The 21,234-nt window shown below is 42.7% G+C and overlaps 3 protein-coding genes and 1 long non-coding RNA gene across 4 annotated transcripts in view; 1 reads left to right on the plus strand and 3 right to left on the minus strand.

The window, feature by feature from the left end:
• Positions 1 to 5,421: 5,421 nt before the first annotated feature.
• Positions 5,422 to 7,779, minus strand: LOC112220989 (exosome complex component RRP40). The gene is made up of 4 exons (XM_024383020.2): positions 7,513 to 7,779; positions 6,558 to 6,707; positions 6,130 to 6,281; positions 5,422 to 5,938 (listed from the first exon to the last, which is right to left on the minus strand). Exons 1-4 carry the CDS (start codon positions 7,726 to 7,728, stop codon positions 5,731 to 5,733), a joined length of 726 nt encoding a protein of 241 aa, XP_024238788.1. The 5' UTR covers positions 7,729 to 7,779; the 3' UTR covers positions 5,422 to 5,730.
• An 844-nt stretch (positions 7,780 to 8,623) lies between these two features.
• Positions 8,624 to 10,373, minus strand: LOC121840371. Its single transcript, XR_006079563.1, has 3 exons — positions 9,117 to 10,373; positions 8,876 to 8,910; positions 8,624 to 8,708 (listed from the first exon to the last, which is right to left on the minus strand). It is a non-coding gene; the product is annotated as an uncharacterized LOC121840371 (long non-coding RNA).
• Positions 10,374 to 10,672: 299 nt separating this feature from the next.
• Positions 10,673 to 15,454, plus strand: nipsnap3a (nipsnap homolog 3A (C. elegans)). Its single transcript, XM_024383021.2, has 6 exons — positions 10,673 to 10,885; positions 12,907 to 13,114; positions 13,367 to 13,528; positions 14,259 to 14,408; positions 14,532 to 14,618; positions 14,739 to 15,454. Exons 1-6 carry the CDS (start codon positions 10,811 to 10,813, stop codon positions 14,813 to 14,815), a joined length of 759 nt encoding a protein of 252 aa, XP_024238789.1. The 5' UTR covers positions 10,673 to 10,810; the 3' UTR covers positions 14,816 to 15,454.
• An 87-nt stretch (positions 15,455 to 15,541) lies between these two features.
• abca1b (ATP-binding cassette, sub-family A (ABC1), member 1B) overlaps positions 15,542 to 21,234 on the minus strand; it is a 45,563-nt gene continuing 39,870 nt past the window's right edge. The window contains exons 27-37 of the mRNA XM_042303116.1: positions 20,918 to 21,162; positions 20,608 to 20,785; positions 20,215 to 20,475; positions 19,941 to 20,064; positions 19,528 to 19,841; positions 19,322 to 19,428; positions 18,948 to 19,224; positions 18,312 to 18,415; positions 17,868 to 17,960; positions 17,219 to 17,462; positions 15,542 to 17,021 (exon numbers count right to left, since the gene is read on the minus strand). Coding sequence (XP_042159050.1) covers positions 16,866 to 17,021; positions 17,219 to 17,462; positions 17,868 to 17,960; positions 18,312 to 18,415; positions 18,948 to 19,224; positions 19,322 to 19,428; positions 19,528 to 19,841; positions 19,941 to 20,064; positions 20,215 to 20,475; positions 20,608 to 20,785; positions 20,918 to 21,162 — 2,103 coding nt within the window. The 3' untranslated portion in view covers positions 15,542 to 16,865. The remainder of the gene's footprint in view (positions 17,022 to 17,218; positions 17,463 to 17,867; positions 17,961 to 18,311; positions 18,416 to 18,947; positions 19,225 to 19,321; positions 19,429 to 19,527; positions 19,842 to 19,940; positions 20,065 to 20,214; positions 20,476 to 20,607; positions 20,786 to 20,917; positions 21,163 to 21,234) is intronic.

The following is a 21,234-nucleotide window of genomic DNA, read 5'->3' on the forward strand; positions in this document are numbered from 1 at the left end:
CTCCGACTGCTCCAGAGAATGGGCCGAGGGAGCCGACATGCACAACCCCAGGTAATAGACAGCTGCTGCTGCCACCTGTTCTGTAGTATAGGCTGTGTCCTTCATGACCACTGATCTATGAATGGACTGGGTAGGTTTCCAGCTCCCTATGACACTTGCCGCATTCCATTATGTTTGTGTTCCATTTTGTATCAGGGATTCTATAGGAAGGGAATTTAGGCTAATGACACATCTAAATAAATACCTAGCTGAGTGGATTTCCTTTCTCATAGGGTAACTGCTAACTTGTGCCATAGTTTGACCCATATTTGTTAATTGCCTCCCCCACAGATACTTGTATTGAATCTTCGGCAGATCAAACGACCAGTAAAACTCCATCCCAGACTGTTATCAGGGAATGTCTACATCCCACCATGTGGTGACCTATACAGAAGGTAATGAATAACTATGGTGCTTCTTGATCAGTGCAGTGGATCATTGGGCTCCTGAGTGGCGCAGCCGGCTAAGGCACTGCATCTGTGCTAGAGGCGTCATTACAGACCCTGGTTTGATTCCAGGCTGTATCACAACCGGCCGTGGTTGGGAGTCACAGGACGGCGCACGATTGGCCCAGCGTCATCCGGGTTAGGGTTTGGCCGGGGTAGGCCGTCATTGTAAATAAGACATTTCTTCTTAACTGACTTGTCTAGTTAAATAATAATAAAAACATTTTGGGGGGGGCTTTCTCTTTTTGTATGTTGCCCAGGACTTTTCTTTCTCATGTCGTCAGAGTGGGCAGGTTAAAGTTGGACTTGGAGATCATTAGCGCCCAACTGGACCAGGTTTTCTGTTCTGGGGGAAAGTGTCTCCCCAGGAATGGACCATCGACCCATAAGGACAGCTTGACTCCTGTAAACCCTTCATAAGCATAGGAAACTATCCTCCCATTGGCAGAATGAAAGCTGCCCACTATATGTCCACTGAAATGATATCTTTCATTTTGACCTCTGTCTGTCAATCAGGAGAATTGACTCGGTACCGTTCCTCAGAGAGAGGACCATAATATCAATGACCTTGCTTATTTCTCAAGCAGTGGACAAAGGTCAACATTTGAAAGTAAATCACTCTCTCATCCTTTTGTTCACTAATAACATGACAAAACTGACACCGATCATGTAAACACCATGAGAAAATAATCCTGGGTGGCTGACTGATGTGTTTGGGCCCTAACCCAAGAAACTGTTGGTGTTTTCAGGAGCGAGACAACCTTGAGCATCTGCTGGAGGAGTCTAGGGCCTAGCAGGGCCTGGTGGAGCAGGTAAGGGATGCCTCAGAGGCCCGTATGGAAGCCCTCCACTCCCAGCTGTATTAGGAACGCTTCAGCCTCCAGGAGACACACAGAGAGAGACTGGCCACACTGGCAGAGCAACATGGCAGCAAGCAGGTGGAGCATTGGAAGACCAGACCAACTAAACTGGTACAGGGATTCACACCCAAAATGGATTCAGGTGGTTCCTTCTACACTTCGTATTTGTACAGAAGCATGTAATCTTGCCAGACGTCTCGGTAGTAACTAACCCAGGCCTCACCTGATAAGGCTAACAGAAAACTGAAAGGGGTTGTGAACCAGTAGAAGTCAGGTTTTACCAATCATCACACCAGTTGTGAGTAGCCACACAACAGTTGTCTCTATAATAATGCCACAGTAAAGACATATACTATTTTGTGTAACACCACTTTGTTGGCTGATGATCTGCAGATGAATAAGTCCCTGTAAATGAAGGTGGTGTCTCTCAGACAGAGGCTGGGGTCTGCAGAGGAGTGACCAACCTGATGGAGAGTGACAGGCGCCTACTCAGGGTTCTCCTAGCGGCACCGGAGACTGAGCGGGAGGAGCTGCTTCAACAAGGACACCCCTCAGCCCTTGGGTAAGGAACCCCCAGCCTCTAATATTGGTGCACTTCGAGGGCTGAAAGAATCAGATGGATAAAATAAATATGGTTCTACTTAGCTCTTTTATAGGCTGGGGTAGAATGTCCTCCGTATTACTGCCTTACACCTATCCATACCTTATGGTCGTCATACGTGCAAAGAGTATGGGTGGATTTGGGATGGAATCAGTATCTCTTCCTTTATCTTGAGGTAATGGAGAATTTTCTTTTCTCATTGTTTTCACTCTTTACATCATCAGAGTGCTGATAGCTCCAGAACACGGAGAAACAGACAGATTTCTAACAGAGGAACAAAAACCAGTGGTTTGTCAGTCCAATTGGAAATGGTCAGACTTATAAAGGACGAGCCAGAAGCATGGGTTTGTCAGTCCACATCTTTGTCTCTTAGGAGCACTTGGGAAACGAAAGTGGAAATCTCTGGAAAGGAGGAGAGGGTGAGGGAGGAGAGTGCCGTGTATGAAATGGAAGAACAAGATGAGTGAGCGGAAGGGAATAATGTGTGTTATTCATCTGCAGTCAAAATTCAGTGAGGACTTAAGATCCATGAGGTGACCCACTCTAGGCCTGGCCCACAGAAAGAAATAAAGGAAGAGAACATGGTAACTGTCTCTTTGGGAGTCCTTTCCTACAGCACCATGTCAGGTTGAAGCGGTCTAACATGTGGCAGACTGATGTTTCCTTTCAAACAAACCTCTCCTCCAAACTCCACTTCAGCTGTTCCCAAACTTTCATTTAACATATACAAATGTTATATAATATAACAAGCATATATTTTTTTAAACCTGGGATATTATTAAGCCATGGTATTTATTATACTTCCAGTACTTTATGTTAAAATATCACTTTAGTAAAGTTCATGCAACCTGAGAACCATTTTTACGCCAAGATGCTACTTTTTGCAGTTTACTGTGCTACATGCTTCACCATCCAGTATCATGCCAACACATGCTGAATAGACAAGCTATAGACATACCTATTAGTTATGTGTATTGTGGATTTCTGAGGATTCACTGGCTTAGAATACTGCTGATCAAAGATAATTCTAGACAGTCTCTGCCTCTGGTCTGTGAGGGGAATCTGGAGAGCCCATTCTCTAACAGCTGTGCTCAAATCTGGCTATGTATACATTATAACAACCTTATGTAACAGCAAGCTTGTTACAGCCACAAAGCCCATGACCAATGTCCATTTCTTCATGTAACACCCAATTACACTGGTTGACACAGAGTGCCATTGTCTTAGTCTGAGGACTCTGACATATTCTTGTTTATTGTTGAGGCTGGTGAGTTTTGATTTCTGGCTTAAGCTAATACTAATCCCTCTCTTAGACTATTTTCTTTGGCCCTGAGCTTGTGGTCCACGGTGCACTGCCTTTTACTGCCCTGGTCCCTGAGAACACATAAACATGGATTCGTGGGATATGCAGACTGGGAAGACATGGTTGGAATACCGCAGGGCTAGACACTTTCTCTCACCGATATGACAGTCATTATGAAAGGACCAATCAGAGCTAGGTGATAATGATGTCATTATGAAGGACTAATCAGAGAGAAGGGTTAAGACAGAACTACGTTTAGGATGTAAAGAAAGCACTCCTAGATAGCAGTATTTTTCTTTGAAAAATATGTAAAGACAGATATTTTGTATTTATATTATTAACATAATATATGCCATTTAGCAGTTGCTTTTATCCAAAATGACTTAGTCATGCATGCATACATTTTAAGTTTGGGTGGTCCTGGGAATCAAATCCACTATCCTGATGTTGCATGCACCATGCTCTACCAACTGAGCTACTTCATATTTTCCTCTGTTCTTTTCACTTCCAAGTACACTGCTTACTCAGGAATAGGTGTTACATAATGTTATTACATTCATACTGACCAATCCTGGCACTTTATTCTTGGAGCATACTGGACTAATTTCCCCCTACAGTTTAGCTGATCTTGCACTAATTTTATTTGTTGCAACTGAGAGGTATGTGCCCAAAACCATGTACTTATGGCTGTCTGGCTGATGCAACGTTGCATGACTCCACACTGGCACAGACCGCACAGACAGTCCTTCTTGATTGAGGAAGCTGGAAACTTCCTACTCACTAACACTCTCACTTTATTCTTCCATATTTTTCTGTTATTCTCTCGCTCTCTCTCATTATGAGGAAATGGGACGATGACCCTGTCATGAGATTTTCCATTGACGTCATCACAGTCCAAGATTTCCATGTGTTCTCAGTGTATGCTTGTCCCTGTTGCTTTTTAACAGCCCCATGTCTGCTTATTTCAATGGCGATACAAACGTCAAACTAGGTATGTTTTCATGTTAACATTGCTCCACAATCGACTCCTGATAAGTACACTTCAGATACTGTAAGTGTAATCTGTTTTAGTGCAATAAAGTTGCATTTACCAGACGTTGACTGTAATCCAAAATAACAACTATTCATACAATGTTAATGCAACCCTATCATTCCATGTACAGAACCTGCAGGAACTCTAGCGCAAATCTTCCTTTTGAAAACCCAGGAGTTACACCAGCAGGTAAGAATAAAAACAAAGTCATGTGGAGATTGAATAGATACACATCCCTGTTTCACATAAAATGTCTTCCATGCGTTCCATTCCATCTACTACATAATGATGTACTTCGGTTTCGCAGGCAGAGAAAGTCCTGGCGGTGAGGCACATTCTTAGATAAAAAGATGCTATCTACAACCTAAAAGGGTTATTTGGATATCCCCATAGGAGACCCCTTTGAAGAACCCCTTTGAGTTCCATGTAGAACCCTTGCCACAGACGGTTCTACATGGAACCAAAAAGGGTTCCCCTATGGGGACAGCCGAAGAACACTTTTGTAACAATTTTTTTCTCCCTCCTAAGTGTAGCCACAGATGGCAGACTTAGTGCCCTTGGGACCAGTATTTGTCATGAAGCTTAACTTTATACCTTCCTTCCTCGTCTGTGTCTCATCTCAGGACAGAGAGAAGAGGCTGGTATTTATGGCAGCACGAGCCAATGGCAGCCAGTCCAGTCAGTTCATGGCATCATCATAATCCAATTCTTAGTATGACCTCACACCAAGTTGCCCATATATCTATATCTAGACCTCTATACCAGGCAGTGTCAGACTGTTCTTTCTGCTACCGCACGGCAAGCGGTACCGGAACGCCAAGTCTAAGTCCAAGAGGCTTCTGCTTCTACCCCCAAGCCATAAGACTCCTGAACAGCTAATCAAATGGCTACCCAGACTGTTTGCATTGCCCCCCGCTACTGTTATCTATGCATAGGCACTTTAATAACTTTTTTTCTGATAATTGAATCAATGCATGAAATATAAACAATGTGGACAAAGTTGTGTAGTAATAATTGTTTATGCTTCTACAGTTGGCATGACCAATATGTGCTACTATATCAGTGGTTCCAGTTATCATGCTAGCAAAGGTAACTGAAAGTGTTGACCCCTTGTGGACTGGTTTGAACAGGAGCACTTATTTTTAATCAACCCGAGATTCATTATTTATTTCTCAAATGTAGTTGACGAACAAAAGTTTAAAAATCTGATTATTCACACAGCGCAAACACACTGGGGTCAAAATCCCCTTTGACTTGATAAGTTTCAACTACACTGCATTCATCACTCAGTTATGATTCATTCATCACTTTTAGCTCAGTCAGAGGAGAGGAGACAAGGAAAGGAGACGACCACACCAATGCCTCCTTGCCTTCAAATGATTGAGACAAACCCCATTAATTCAGACAGTTCTCGAACATCCTTCTCCGGAGCAGAGTGGTCCCCTAGCCTAGATGGATCCGTCGGCCACCCTTCTGAAGAGCGTCTGTCGCTGCTGGGCTGTCATGTTCTCACAGCTCTCCAGCAGGTTGGCCACAATGAGGGTCTGCTGGATGGTCTTGGACTTGACCCACACCCGCCCGTTCATCCCCACCACAATCTCAAAGGGGAACATCTTCTCCAGGTCCTTGGCTATCTCACTCTGGGGTGCCAGCAGCCTGGATAAAGAGAGTACAATTACTATTCAGGGTCAATTACTACTCAACCAGGGTCGTGTTGAGTGGTGCAACATTACAGAATGTTTAGATAGATTTGTAAAATGTAGATCATATGCTGAATGTTAACTGCGAGGCTGTTTTGAATAACACTTGCTAAATGACCATAGACTAGTTTTATTATTGTGACATACCTGCGTACAAGTCCTAGGGACACCTTGAAGAGAAGCCCGCCTGCTCCAAACACCCCCATCCCGTTGGCTCGTCCACAGCTGTCTATACACACCAGCTCCGGCTCCATGTCTTTGTTGGCAATGATGAACTGAGAGTACACCAGGTCCCCCACCTGCAACGGCACCACAGAAACAAAATTGAGAAAGACTAGTGCCATCAAACTTTAAATTGAATTGATTTCAGGTGAATTTGACTTTCTTTACATGCTCACATGCCTGCAATTGATTGTTAGCTGAAGTTTGTAGTGGCTGTTTAAAGAACAGCCCTGGATGACCTTTTCTCTTGGCCCATAGACTACTTTTTAGGGTGAAGAACCATCTAACGTCAAGTTGTAAACTAGTGAGCCTTCCTCCTGGAAGAATAAAGAAGTGTTTGTGACAATACTGACCTGCACATTAGGTCTATTCCTCTTGGTAGCCCCCTCGAAGGCGAGGTAGGAGAGTGACGCCTGCTCACTCCCCCCTACATCCACCTTGAAGATGTCACCTGACTTGGCAGTTATGATGCCAATCACACTCTCCCCCTTCCCTGGAACATACTGGGCGAAAGGAAATAAGCAGCGTCCATAACTTACTTGAAAAGGACACTGCCTGTGTTGTGCCGAAAATCTCCCCCCTGACAGAATTCTGCCCCCCCCAACCTCGCGTGAACGCGCACAAACAAGTCTTCATTGCTGCTAGTTGGGATTTCTGCTCTTCACTCCGTTGTCAGTTTCGGCTACATTTCACTGAAAACTGAACTGCAGGCATTAGTAGTGCCTCCCCCGCGATCAAAACACCATAAAATTAAACGCAGCCTAACTGATCATTGACAGCTGCCTTGATGGACACAAATACAAATACTTTCTGCTACTAAGATCCGTGAAATGTGGGCTAAACTGACAACGGAGTGAAGAGCAGAAATCTCAACTAGCAGCAATGAAGAATTGAGTGTGAGCGCTTTCACGCGAAGGGAGGGGGGAGGGATTCTGGCAGGTGGAAGATTTGTCACAAAACAGGGAACAATCACTTATCTCCCTTGGGAAGTCCAAGTCTGGTACTAGAGTTCAAAATGTTCATGCATGCCATCAATTTCACCAACCGTTTTAGCTCATTCCTGCCAAGACCATATTTGTATTGGGGTTCTGAATTGTCTGTTTACTGTGACAAAGATGGTAACGTTAGCTAACTAAATATAGTAGCCAAACTCTGCAGATACCATAGGCACGCGCCTTTCTTTGTAAAACACGTGGTTACCAACGCATCGTGCCTTTATTCTTCAAACACATATAATGAATCTGACCCTGAATGATATCGCTAGGTATCTAGATAGGTAGCTATTTATCAGTTATTCCAGATACATACCCTCCTTTGCTGAGAGTCTATCCAGTACAGATTCGGTTGTTTATGTCGAAGGATTCCGCTTTTGCAAACGAGAACTTCATCTCCGTTTCGCCGAAGCCCTGGTCCACAAACAACTTTCTCGGGTTTGCTGTCGGTGATACTTTCAGGCATTTGAAAAGAAAATACATCTCCTGGTAATAAAACATTACCAACTTTATCTTTGAAACAACTCAGCATGTCTGTATATGTGCACTTCTGATAGGGGAAACAATAAATGTGACGACACAGGAAATCTAGGAAGAAAAAGCAAAAACGGAAGTATATTTGTTGTAGCTCACCCATGTGGTTACTACAAGTTACTACTACTAAGAATGTGACTTAAATGTATTGTAGGTGTAATATATTGTGTATTGTATTCCAATCAACATACTACGTGAATAATGACATAAAAATAGGACAATATAACACAAACAAATAAACAAACCATGTGGACACAATAATGAGCATCTGGACCTTTAATGATAAAAGATTCCACAGGAGCTGGGACTGAAAAATCGATTTATTCTTTACAAAGATAGTGTTAAGATTGAATACAAATCAATATGATTGTGTGTGTACTGTGCATGAGTGTTCCATAAAAAACTACTTCTACAATCACAGAAAGAATCAAAGATAAATGTGATGATAATATCACATTCACAGCGGAATCATCTGTACTTGAGTAGGCTACTCTTCAGCAACTTCCGTCTTTCACTATCAAGATGTCTGCATTGGTTTCCCTTAAGAGAGACACAGAAAGAAACAGCCAGTAAGATTTTTTTAAAGCAAGCAAAATGTCTCTTATAAAGCTTTCCAGTGGACTAATTCTGTGTTTTCTATAGATCTTTTTTCATAGGTGGAGTAGAAAATCACTTGCCTAGTCACCAGATCTCTTTGTTCAGATCCTGCAACCAGGCAAATGTAGCACCACCCTGTGCTTACTGGCTATAACAAAATGTACAACTGTGCGTGGATGACGCTGGGGGTGCTACAGAGATGAGCAGCACACCCAAACAATTAGAGGAAACATTTCAGGATAATTAAACTGATATATGGTAGACTCACAGCCGGTGAACACACAGAGAACACTCGTTGGGATAAGTGTTTCCATCATTACCGCACACTGGGGAGTAGTTGAGCGGGCATGCCTGGGATTGGCTCATATCCCCACAAGATGGCTAGTAAAAGAATAAAATAACATTTCAAGATGATATCATCTTGCCACCTGGAAGACTAAACCAATCCTGGTTGTCTATAGTCATGCATGGACATTCTCATGAATTTATTTGTAGTTGCCACATTAGTAAAGGGAACTGTAATGATAATATTGTAATGGAAGCCTCACCCTCCTGTAGAGTCTGGACTGGTCTGCTGCGTCTACTAATGTGACATATAACCACAAGTAGAATTGAACCTATTATTCTTTACTACCTATCATTTATTATCATAACTGCTAATGAACAGTACAATCGACAGTACAATCTTTGTCATGTTTTGACAAACTACTGTTCCTAAATGGAAATGAAACATGAATTATGTACAGAATAGTAAGGCATTTTGTTCATATAAATGATGAATGTATTTACCTGCAGAAAAGAAGACAGCCAGGCAGACTAGCAAAAGAGTTTTCCCAATCATGTTCATGTGGTCTGACCAAAAGAGATCCAATTCAACTGATAACAATAGTTGCTACAGGTCCAATTACTGAATACAGCTCCAAAAGTACACTATAATCTCTATGATGTCTCCTTTGCTACTGTATTATCTGCGATGTGCCTCTTGCTCAAGGTCTGCTGTTGGTTTAGTCCCTGTGGATGGAGTGGCGTTGTCATATAGTGGAGGTCGCATCTGTTTGTCTGTGAAATAATGTGACCCTGTGTTGGGTAAAGCTGATGTTTTGACGGCATTGCACCTGACCAGCCCGCCAGCAACAGTTACGGCAGAGGCCCCCTATTGTCCAGGCCTTTATTAAGGGATGAACATTCCTACTGCCTAAATATTGCTGAGCGCCCAATAAAAACGGGGGTGTGACACTGGTGTTGTTGATGATGAAATGCATACATGTTGACCAAGAGAAACTATCAAACTTTACTATGTAATACGTTTTTTTTAAAGCACTGAATTAAAGACCGTACATTATGTTCACTGAATGTGTACCAATTTTGTAATATTTTGGTCCCCACAACAACATAACCTGGTCTTGTTTTCACCTGTATGTATACTGATATTGGCCGTGTTCGAGAGCATCAAATCCATGATGCATTATGAGTAAATGGTGACTGCCTGACTGATCTACATATAATAATGAGTAGTTATTAAAGATGCATGGTGATTTGTAGCTCAGTCAGTCGGCAGTCGCCTGCACTGTCGGCTGCAACGTCGACAAACCCATTGTCTTTGTGCTAATGCTAATGAGGCTCTCATTCACATGACTTCTACTATGTAAAGTCAATCAAATATGATTTATATAATAATTTTGCCACAGAAGGCTCAATACAATGCGGTCACGTAGCGTTGGGCCAGTAACCGAAAAGTTGCGGGATCGAATCCCCGAGCTGACGAGGTAAAAATCTATCGTTCTGCCCCTGAGCATGGCAGTTAACCTACTGTTCCCCGGACTCAAAAAACGTGGATTTTTCATGGCTCTCTAAATTTGAGCTTCTCTCAGTTTCCGTAGTCTACAACTGCACAACGCCAAAGATTATCTATTATATTGACAAGATAGCCGAGTGACCGCTCTAACAATGGAAATACATGTCCACAATTGAGCGTAGGCAAGTGAGATCAGGGGGGACCATTCTAGCCACTGAGAGGGCAGATAGGCGTGTGAACAACAGGCATAACTGAGTTGTTTTTCTCATTGTCGCCGGAAGGCCACGTGCATCCACTTCTACATTAACATATGTGTAACAGACTAAACTTCTATTCGATCAAATTAGCCTCACTTATATTCGACACTCTGTCATAGACGTCAATACAAAAAAAGACAGAGTAAATCCTTTTTGGGCGGAGTAAATCCTCTCGCTTCGCCTCTTCGGACAACTCAAAAACAGTTTACTGAACCAGAGATTTGTATATTTCGACGATATGCTAATGTCTCCGCCCAACAAAGGCAGGCGATGTAGTTTAGGTCCAAAAGAAACCCATATAAATTCATTATTTCGTTCAGATTTGGACGAGAGTGAAACGTCTCGCTCTGCCATCCTCTCTGACTGAACTCGCAAGGTGCTCTTGGTTACTTTTTGCGACACTAGTGTTATTATAAAAACTTTCAAGCGAAATGTTTACAGTAAGAAATTCATTTCGCAGATCGTCAAGGCTTATAGAAAATATTTGTTTGAAAAATGGTGACGTGGTAAGTTTGGACTATTTGGTCTTATTTTGACAGTGAGGGCAAATTCCAATGCAAATCGATTGTTAAAACATTATTTTAAAAGTTAAAGTTTGTAGCTTAATAACAGTCACCAGGTTTGACAAAAGTCAATGTGAGTTTCAGTTTATCTATGCAAACGCTTTTTTTTGCAATATCCGCGTGGTATTGAGAAATCTTGGAAACTAGGAGAGATTTGCCCTCGGTGTATGTAGCCCAACCGGTCGGCAGATGGCACTATTATTCATTTCACGTCGTTTGACAAATTATTGCCTTAACTTCATTAAGTAATTCTATGAGAAAAAACATGTAACATGCATGACATTATTTCCAATGGACCTATAGGATACAGTGTGTGACTTGTTTTTATAATTTACCATATCTAACTTTGCATAATAATGTAACATTGTCTTAGATTTTCGAAGCAAGAGTACGAGTAACGTTATGCAATATAATTCATGCACACTGCAGACATTTTAGACTGGAAGAAGTCAAACTCCAATGTACGACAGACCTTTGGACCAAACTGAATGAAAGGTTGGGTAGTAAACTGATTCCAAAACGCCAAGGCCCGGTTTTCCAAAAGCATCTCAAAGCTATGTTCAATCTCCGAGCTGTTTCCAAAAACCATCGTTAACGTTGCCCTTGAAAACGCTCGTAGTTTAATTTTTGCCTCAGCTTTTCTACGAGTGGTCGAAGTGCTTCGTATATGCTTTTTCTTTTTTGCCCTACCGCGTCACTTTAGGCCTATAGGCTACAGACAATATCTCCGCTAAATATTGGGTTTATCAGTCTGTGACCGCAGATAACTTTATTCTTAAGTTAACTACAAATAAAGTTACCAATGTCTTTGCAATTGATACAAACAAGCGAAGTATAAAAATATGCTTCAAATTAAAACTGAGATGACTGCATTAAAATATAAACAGTAGGCCTATTTAAATCATATTGAAATGCATTCCATGTTCAATCAATTTAGTTATGTTTTGCTACAGGCTACTGTCTGTAATTTGTCTCAATATATTTTATGATGTTTCGCCTAACTGTGCGCAATGACGTGTCAAATCAGTGATTTAGGGCATTTTTATTGGGTAAGCAATAAGACGCATCAATATTTGTAGCCGTAAACGGTAATATTTCTCTAGAAGCTGATCCGTCGTCAGTATTGTGAAATAATTCAAATGTAAAAGTTATATTTGCATTCAGAAAGCTGACCCGTGAACAGCACTCCCTTTCTTTCGATCATACCAGTATCGACACATGCTCCAACGATGTATTTGCGTGGTGTTTTGGGAAACGTGTATCTCCGGCGGTTGAAGGAACGATGCATCAATAAAACATCGGTTAGCCTAAATTCCATCGCTATCGGGAAACAGGACCAGAATAGTTTTGCTCATAGGAGTAGGCAATTAGTTTAAGATTAATTTAACGTGATAAATAGCGGAAAGACGACACCAAAGGTTTGACTAAAACTCACATTTAAGTCATGACACTGAATAAAGTATCCAGCTGGGTCCCTCAAGCAAAAAAAAAAAACATGAAATGAAGAGAGAAATTAGAAAACATATAGTATCGTATTAGAATTTCATGCTGTCAAGTAATGGACAATTAATTCCATGGTAACGGAATTATGCTGAGACTCCCAATTTCTTTAAAACAATTAAATAAACAAACATTAATTTCGAGGTTTACACAGTACATTAAAAAAAACTGCAGATTCAAAGTTTGTTAACAGAATTTCTGTAAAATCTCCTTCAGTTTTATTCTGTTGCCAAACGTTGGATATGCACATTTCTTCCTGTAAATGTGTTTTAATAATTTCTACTGAACATTTCACAAAAAGTAGTTCCTGTGCAAACAATTCTATTGTTTATTAAACTTTGAAATCAATCGTTTTTGTTCGTGTACTTTAATCTGTCTCAGCAAAATTCGTTTACCATAGAATTCATGTAAAAACCCACATTGACCACAGGGTGTCAGCAGTGACTGTACTTTTCTCCTGTCAGGCTCTAGACTGTATTTCCACTGGCCCCCAGCAGCAACAAGGGACCTTCTATGAATTCCGTACCTACAGAATCCTTCCAGAGAAGAACGCTGCCTTCCTCAAACTGACCAATGAGAAAATCCACCTGCGTACTGCTCACTCCGAGCTCCTGGGCTACTGGAGTGTAGAGTACGGAGGCTTGAACCAGGTCTTCCACATCTGGAAGTATGGTGAGGAGGAGGCAGAGAGCAAGCTAGGGCTTTGAGGACCAGTCCATGTGTAATTCAGTCAACTCAGGAAATACTGTACATTGAAATTGTATAAAGGAATGGATATTCACCTACAATAAGCAAGCACTCGTGTTTGCATTTTGGAATCCTAAATTGACTGTAAGGGAACCTGCATGAACTCAAGCCCAGAGAACAATGTAAAATAAGCCATTGTATCGTCAGTATATCTCCTGTTGTTGTGTTGCTATCTAGACAGCTATGCTCAGCGGGCAGGTGTGCGCGCATCCTTGGCTCAGGACCCCAAATGGATTGAGGAGTACATCTCCAAGGCCATGCCCATGCTCATGTCTCAGGACAACGAGGTCACGTATTTGGTACCCTGGAGCAAGGTGGACAGGCCACCCAAGGAAGGTGGTGAGTAGCTGAGTTAAATAATTACCCTCTTGTCTGACACTATTTGAGTTTAGTTGTCCCAAGACAGAAAAACAGAACTTCTCCCTCCTTTGTTTGTGTATTGACCTTTTGTGTTTATTTCCTTGGACAACACTAATCTTTTTAGAGTAGTTATATTTCTTGTAAGTACAGGACAGCACCTTGTGTTTTTAGCAGGAAATGAAATCAGCCATGTTTACCCAAAAGAGGTGGTGGCAGGTCGCCTCGCTTCTTAGCATGTTGGGCAAGTAATCGAAAGGTTGCTGGTTTGAATTCCCCGTGCTGACTAGGTGACTAATCTGTCAATGTGCCATTGATCAAGGCACTTAAACCTAATTTGCAACTGGAAGTCGCTCTGGATAAGAGGGTCTGCTTACTGATTGAAATGTAAATGAGTGATTTCCCCACAGGGAGGAGTTTAGCCTCATTTAAAAGGAGTTTTTGAAACGTACAGCACATGACATTCCTATTGATTTGGTAAACAAAACCACCGTGTTCCAATGAAGAAAAAGTTCCTTTCAACACAGATCTGTAGTGCTATGTTGCATCACCCTCCACAGTTGAATGCACTCAGTTAACTGCTCTAGAATTAGTGTTCTGCCAAACCACAGCTCGATTTTAAAGCATTTGCAGAGGCTAGGGGTTGGTTTAAGAAATTATGATAGTTGGATATGTTGCATATTATTAAGGGCGTTGTGTGTGTGTGTTTCAGGGGTATATGAGTTGGCATCGTTCCAGATGAGGCCAGGAGGCCCAGCAGTGTGGGGGGAGGCCTTCCAGGCTGCAGTCAGTACCCACGCTGCCGGGGGGCATGCCCACCTGGTAGGGGTCTTTCACAGTGAGTTTGGACAGCTCAACAAAGGTACAGTAACAATCGGGTCAATGATTATCAGGATGGAATGATCTAACACATGTGTAACAACACTGATATTATAATATGAATGCAAGAGTGTGAGGCAGAATGGGATTTCTCCTTGTTTGCCAGTCAATGCCCTGTGGTGGTATGAGAGTCCGGACCAACGGGCAGCAGTACGTCACAAAGCCCATGGTGATGCCAGGGTGGTGGCAGCCGGTAAGCCCTTCAATTTATTCCCCTTTTAATCCAAGAAGAAAAGGGAATTTTGACAGCTCTATTCACATTTTAGTTTCTATCTGCACTCTTCCAAATCTCTCATGATCTCTCTCCCCAAAGTGAGGGAGAGTGTGACCTATCTGGAGTCGCAGACGAGCAAACTCATGTTCCCCTGCCCCTACTCTCCCCTCAAGTGATCTCACACTGAAACCCAGGATTAAAGGGACTAAACCTCAACTGGATCTAATATGCGTCTTACACTGTTTATAGACCTAAGTAGAGGTTATAAAATGCTACTGAGATTTCTTAAATCAATCAACCGATGGTGATCATATCATCTAAATGTGATGACAGTTGCACTCAAACAATGTATTAATTGTAATTATGAATGTTATACTGATATCAACATATAAGTCACTCAGAACCAAGTATAATTAGGACCTTGGCTATAACAATGTTTATTTCATTCTACTGAGGGCTGTTCAGTCTTAACAATAGATGGCTCTTGTGAAATGCATTTATATGTTGTAAAGAACTGCTAGATATGAAATGCCAATGTCCTGAATCAAACAGTTCTGTTAGTAATGGATTAGATTTATTACATTTAGACGCGTGCATACGTTTTGCATATGGGTGGTCCTGGGAATCGAACCCACTACTCTGGCGTTACAAGCGCCATTCATACTATATTAATAGGTATAGATAATTGTGCCTTATTCATTGTGTACATACCACATGAATACTTGTCTGGACTAGAATGCGCTTTTCTGTAACCTTTGTAAATAAGAAGGTTATGTGAAAATGTATGACCAATAAAGACATATTTCAAAATGAAACATTCTGCTAAAATGTGGTTTTGGACAGGATTAAGTTTACGGCCATGTTGACACAAGATTAAGAGAATGGGAAACACTTGCCAGGACTGACAATTTGCTGGGTTTTATTGTGTAAATAAGTATTGTACAGGGCGAGTAACAGACATTCCCACAGCCTTTCTCAATACATTAAAAACAAACAGCTATTAAATAAATAATTTTCTTGGTAGGATTCTTTCTTTTTGATCAAAAACAAAACAAACAATTGTATACAGTCTGTGGAAATTCCAGTGCAAAAACAATATTCCAATTAACACCACAAATAAAGTGCTTGGAATGTTGAACTGCCCTCATTTCAGGCAAGCTTTGTTTCAAAATACTGAGTCATTTCACCCGAATGACCACAAAATGAATTTCACAATAAAATGGCACTTGACTGCACCGGTCTCTGCAACGATACATGACAAGCTTCCAGGTCACACGTTATGACAGGAGTTCAAAACTGACACGGCACGGTTTGTCCCTTCCAGCGTCCATGATGATGATACTCGATTTACTATTATCAACCCATGGAGGGAATGTTTCTGTTTTCACCTAGTGGTTTGGTGGTGAAAATACTGAAGTATCCTTAACAGTTTGTCTGGCAGGGCACTGTGGTATGTTGTGTTGAGGTATTCATTGCAAATGTTGATAATGTGTCTTAACCCACAAACAAATCTTTTAGTTTTCTGTAAAAGCTATAAAATGTTTTTTTTTATATATTTTTTTTAACTTGTAGTTATTTGCATAGTGTACATTGAAAAGTGTACTTAGTCTCTGCAATTGGAGTGTTTCAAAATGGCTGAGTCCACTACATAGTAAGGTACTGAACTACAAGGAAGAACATTCATAATTACAGTAATGCCACAATGTACTTAGCCAAACAAAATTAAACTATTCCTTGATATATATAAAAGGTACATCTTTCAAAACAAAATCAAACCAATTCAGATTCTACAGTACAGCCCTTGGCCACAGAAATGATTGGGATTCTTCATCATGTAATTCTGGTCTTGGACAGCAAAACCAAAAGAAACAGACCATGAATTATTTTCCTATCATTGGTAGAAACCAGTTAATTGGAATTACACAAATGAACACAGTTTCCTTAAAAATATACACTGCATAACGTCTGCTGAAGCACAGGATAGAATTATGGCAGTTATTCCAAGTTTAATACTCTTTCTCCTTAATGACTATCGTGAAGGGCTCTCTGGGCCTCAACTCACTTCAGCGCGATTGGGAAACTTTGCATTGAGCTTTCCAGCCGGGCCCTTCCGAGGGCAACACCTGGCTGAAGAATTAAAATACTACTGTAATAATACAAGGACATAAACTCAGTCCAACACTGTTTGCGGGTTCCAGTTTTGGGTGGAAGATGGTGTCTGTTTGCTCACACCAAGCTCTCCTTTAGCCTCTCCTCGGCTAGCTTCTCTTCAGCCTGCCGCGAGCTGAGCGGGGTAGTGTCCACCACCGCCTCTTTGCGCTTAACTGAATTGTCTTTTGAGTGGTAATCGTCACTCTGGTCCTTGGCAAAGTTCACAAACACCTGGTAGAGAAGAGAGCGTGTAAGCTATTATCACAGTACATCCCAATCCTCAATAGCGTACATGATGCTATGTCCAGTCTACTAATAAAAGAACATGCAGAAAGACAAACATGCATAGTGCTGTAATCCACAATCACACCTCAACGAAAACAACTCTTGACCACAAAGCCTTAAATCAGTGACGGATGGCATCTTACCTGGTCCAGTGTGGTCTGCGACACAGAGTAGTCTTCTATCCGAAGCAGGTCCTTGTTCTTGGCCAGGATGCTGAAGATGTGTGCCAGGGAGGTGAGAGAGGAGGGCAGCTGGTACTGCAGCATGTTCCTGTGCTTCTCCTTCAGGGTGCTGCCCGGTAGCTCGCTCTCAATGAACTTCATCACCGGCGGCAGGTCAGGGTCCGCCCCCGCCACACGCAGGATGATGGTGTACCCGTCTCCGAACCTGGAGAGACAGAAGAAGGAGAAAATATGGGGGGGTGAGAGACGACAAGGTGAAAAAATTATTTTAGCATTCTTTTGGCTCACAAGAAAATAAGATGAGCGTTTAAAAGGCAAACAAAGAGATTTCAGGAGAGGTAAAAAAACAAACCCTGAGAGGCTTGTAAGGCACCTCCCCTTTCAAATGATTACAAAACCATACAAAAAAGTATTGTTAAGAATTAAACAAATACATCTAGATTTACACAAAAAAAAATGAAAACATTATGAATTAGGGGGGTTAAAAATAGTAAAATAAAAAATATATCAATACATCATTTGAGCAATTTACTGTATTTAAAGCCACAGAGCACACTTTGTAAGTATTGGCTTGTTTCATATGCATCAGTGAAAGGACTTGTCATTTTACCTATTCTTTAGGTGCTGAACGCTCCCCAAGCAACGGAATCTGCCGTTGACCATGATGGCCATTCTGGTGCACAGGGCCTCACATTCCTCCATACTGAAGACACAAAATGGTAGACACAGACATTAGGTACAGTGTAAAGGAATTGATGAACTAGAAATCACAGCCCTGCAAAGGTTAGTCTATGTCAAATAAGCGAATACCTTGTCAAAGTAAAGTTAACACTCCAAAAGCTATTATTGTCATCCTGCACAGTAAGTGGGTAAGCAATACTTTGAATCATGTAAACTACGTAGTACAAGCCAATAGGCTTACATTTGTGCTAATGAGGATTGCCTAACCGCAGCCTTTACCGTACATAAGCTATGCTGCCAACCAATCAACAACAAGACCATGCATTTCAATGTATAGCAGTTAGCTCTGAGGTGTTATGGTGTTTCTGGTTACCTGTGCGAGGTGAGCACCACGGAGCGTCCCTCCTTGATGACGCTGTGGATGCAGTTCCATAAGGCCCTGCGCGCTTTGGGGTCCATCCCAGTAGTGGGCTCGTCCTGTCACAAAGAGCACAGCCAGGTTAAGGTTGGCCCACAGGTTGAGCAGGAAACACACAGAGAAGACCAGCAGCAGGGGAGAGCAAGGCATTATGGCTCTTCTAGTGTTGCATTATGCTATTAGAAACTTGCTTTCTCTCTGGCTTTTTCTTTTCTCTTTCGCTCTCTCTCTTGCATTGTCTCACCACTCAGTTTCTGTCTCTCTCTCCCTTTATGCCGCTCACAGCTGATGTGGCCAGCCCCTCTCTCCAGCCCAATAGGAGCAAAACATAAGCCTATGATTTTCCAGGAACCATTTGAGAGCACTGGTGTGCCAGTGGGAGAGTTTTAATCTAACCCTCATAACACAACCATCGCTGCTGCAATCCCCACCGGGAGAACAATGAAACACCAGTTATCTGATTTAGAGGAGGTTCCTTTGTTGATATGTCACATCAAGGTCACCTCCAAGCTGATGCAACCAGTCTGATCCCCTTGTGTTGGTGGTTACAGTTTATGTAGGTCTGTGTGTGTGTTGGGACATAGTACGTACCAGGAACACGACGGGTGGTCCTCCTATTAGGGCCATGGCCGTGGAGAGTTTCCTCATGTTTCCTCCGCTGTAGCTTCCTGCTGCCTTGTCCACATACTTTACTAGGCCCAGCTTACGGATGCCCCATTCAGCAACCTCACACACTTCCTTCTCGGGCACTCCACGCAGGACGGCGTAGAACTCCAGGTGCTCTCTGCCTGTCAGCAGTTCGTTGATGGCGTCAAACTGGGGACAGTAGCCCATGTTCTGGTGCACTTCGTCTATCTCCCGCAGTATACTACCAAAGCAAAACAAGTAAGTCTCACATTTAGACTACTGAAGCTCTCCACTGTAATACCTAGTATGAGCTCTCTGGCACAAAATGGCTGACTTACCTTTTTCCAGCCAGGAAAGCTTCTCCACTGGTGACCATGGAGTCTCCTGTCAGCATTTTGAATGTGGTGGTCTTTCCTGCTCCGTTCACACCCAGGAGGCCAAAGCACTGAGAGAAAGGAAACAGAGGAAATATACCTAAGGAGATTGAAAGAGATTGCATGTCATTGCATCGTGTATTTACTTGTTTTAAATAATCTAATCTTACCTCTCCAGGAGGGATGCCCACACACAGGCGGTCTACAACTGGCTTTTGCTTCCTCTTGTAGACCTTGGTGAGCTGTCGGAGCTCCAGGATGTCTCCGTGTCCCAGTCCGTTGACGATCCTCTGCCTCTCTCTGGCCACGTCCTCGTCCTCCTCACCCACCGGAGGGAGCTTGGTGTGCAGGTTAATGGGCTTGATGCAGAAGCGGTACTGGAAAAGGACGGTGATGATGAAGAAGACCACTCCTTCCACGGCCATGGCAAACAGGTTCTTGCCCACCATGTCCCATTCCAGAGGGGATCGGAAGCGGTTCTCACCTGTGAACAGCAGGAGGAGTGGGTTTAGAGAAATGTTCAAGAGACACCTCTGCGCTGAATTACATAGAAAAATGGCTCATGGGGAAATGCAGTTCTTACCAAATCTCTCCAGAGCGTCGGCCATGGCCTGGTTCTTCACCATGTCGATGAGACCTCGGCCAAGACAGAAGTGAGGGAAGATCAGCAAAACGTTCTTCAGGATGTTGTTGATACCCCCAATTTCCTGAAGAGGAAGAATATTTAACCCTTAATGCTAAGTGGAACATTAACAAAAGATTGTGTTAATTCTCTGTTGTCTAAAAAAACATGAAATGGCTTCCTTAGGCAAGGATGAGCACACCACATTATGCAGCCAATGTGTGGTGTCCCTTACGTTGTCTCCGAAGAGCTCCATGACGAAGGTGGAGATGCTGCCGTTGATGCCGATGAGGATGTTGACAGAGGTCAGCACCACGTAGGCCGTGCTGGGGATCTTAAAGAAGAAGGATGCCGGGTACATCAGGGGAGTGATAGACCAGCCATAGAGGAGCAGTAGCAGGGCCAGCACTGGCAGGTTGGTGGACGACACATAGGCCTTTTGTTGGAAGCAGACGAAGATGATGATGACGAGCGTTGCCGGGACGATGTAGTTACACTGCAAGACAAACGAGATGACAAGGTTAGCAATCAATCAAACAAATTCTGTTCATGTAGCACTTTACACTAATAGAAAACAGCTGCTAAATGCTCAGAAGAAATTCTCAAAATGGCGGTTAGGAGTTCTCACCATATCCCAGATGAAGTTGGCCGTCCAGTAAAGCAGGGGCTGCACGCCGCTGATGAACTGCATGTGCTTGGCCTTGCTCACTCTCTCCTGGATGAGGAAGACTACGAAGCTGGCTGGGACGAAGGACATGGCAAAGATCACGCAGATGGACACCAGGACATCCACTGAGGTGGTCATCCTACAGAGATGGGGTAGTTGGGTGTTAAGGAGAGTACACTGTGCTTGGCACACTTTACAAACTCTACATTCTACTAGGTCAATTACTTTAATGATGTCATTGTTCCAAGATCTCTGTGGCGTGGGTACTTACAGCGCCACCTGGGACAGCTGCTCCTTGGTGAGGTTGAGCGGGTGGTTGAAGGCGCGGATGCCAAACTTGCTGGGGTCCTTGCCAGGGGGCAGGTTGGAGCGCAGGATGCCGTTGTTCATCACGTTGAGGAAGGCTCCCATGCTGTGCCATCCCTTGTTGTTGAACCAAATCTTGACATTGTTCTTGGTGTCCAGACCATTGATGAAGCTAGACAAGCTCTCCAGGAATCGGTCTGCGGCTGCACCCTGAAGATATATAATAACAATGGTTTAGATTGGTGAAAGTGATGTTGTGTTCAGTGGCAGAAACTGAGTTAT

This window comes from Oncorhynchus tshawytscha, linkage group LG21 (assembly GCF_018296145.1).
Source record: "Oncorhynchus tshawytscha isolate Ot180627B linkage group LG21, Otsh_v2.0, whole genome shotgun sequence".
Classification (NCBI taxonomy): Eukaryota; Metazoa; Chordata; class Actinopteri; order Salmoniformes; family Salmonidae; genus Oncorhynchus; species Oncorhynchus tshawytscha.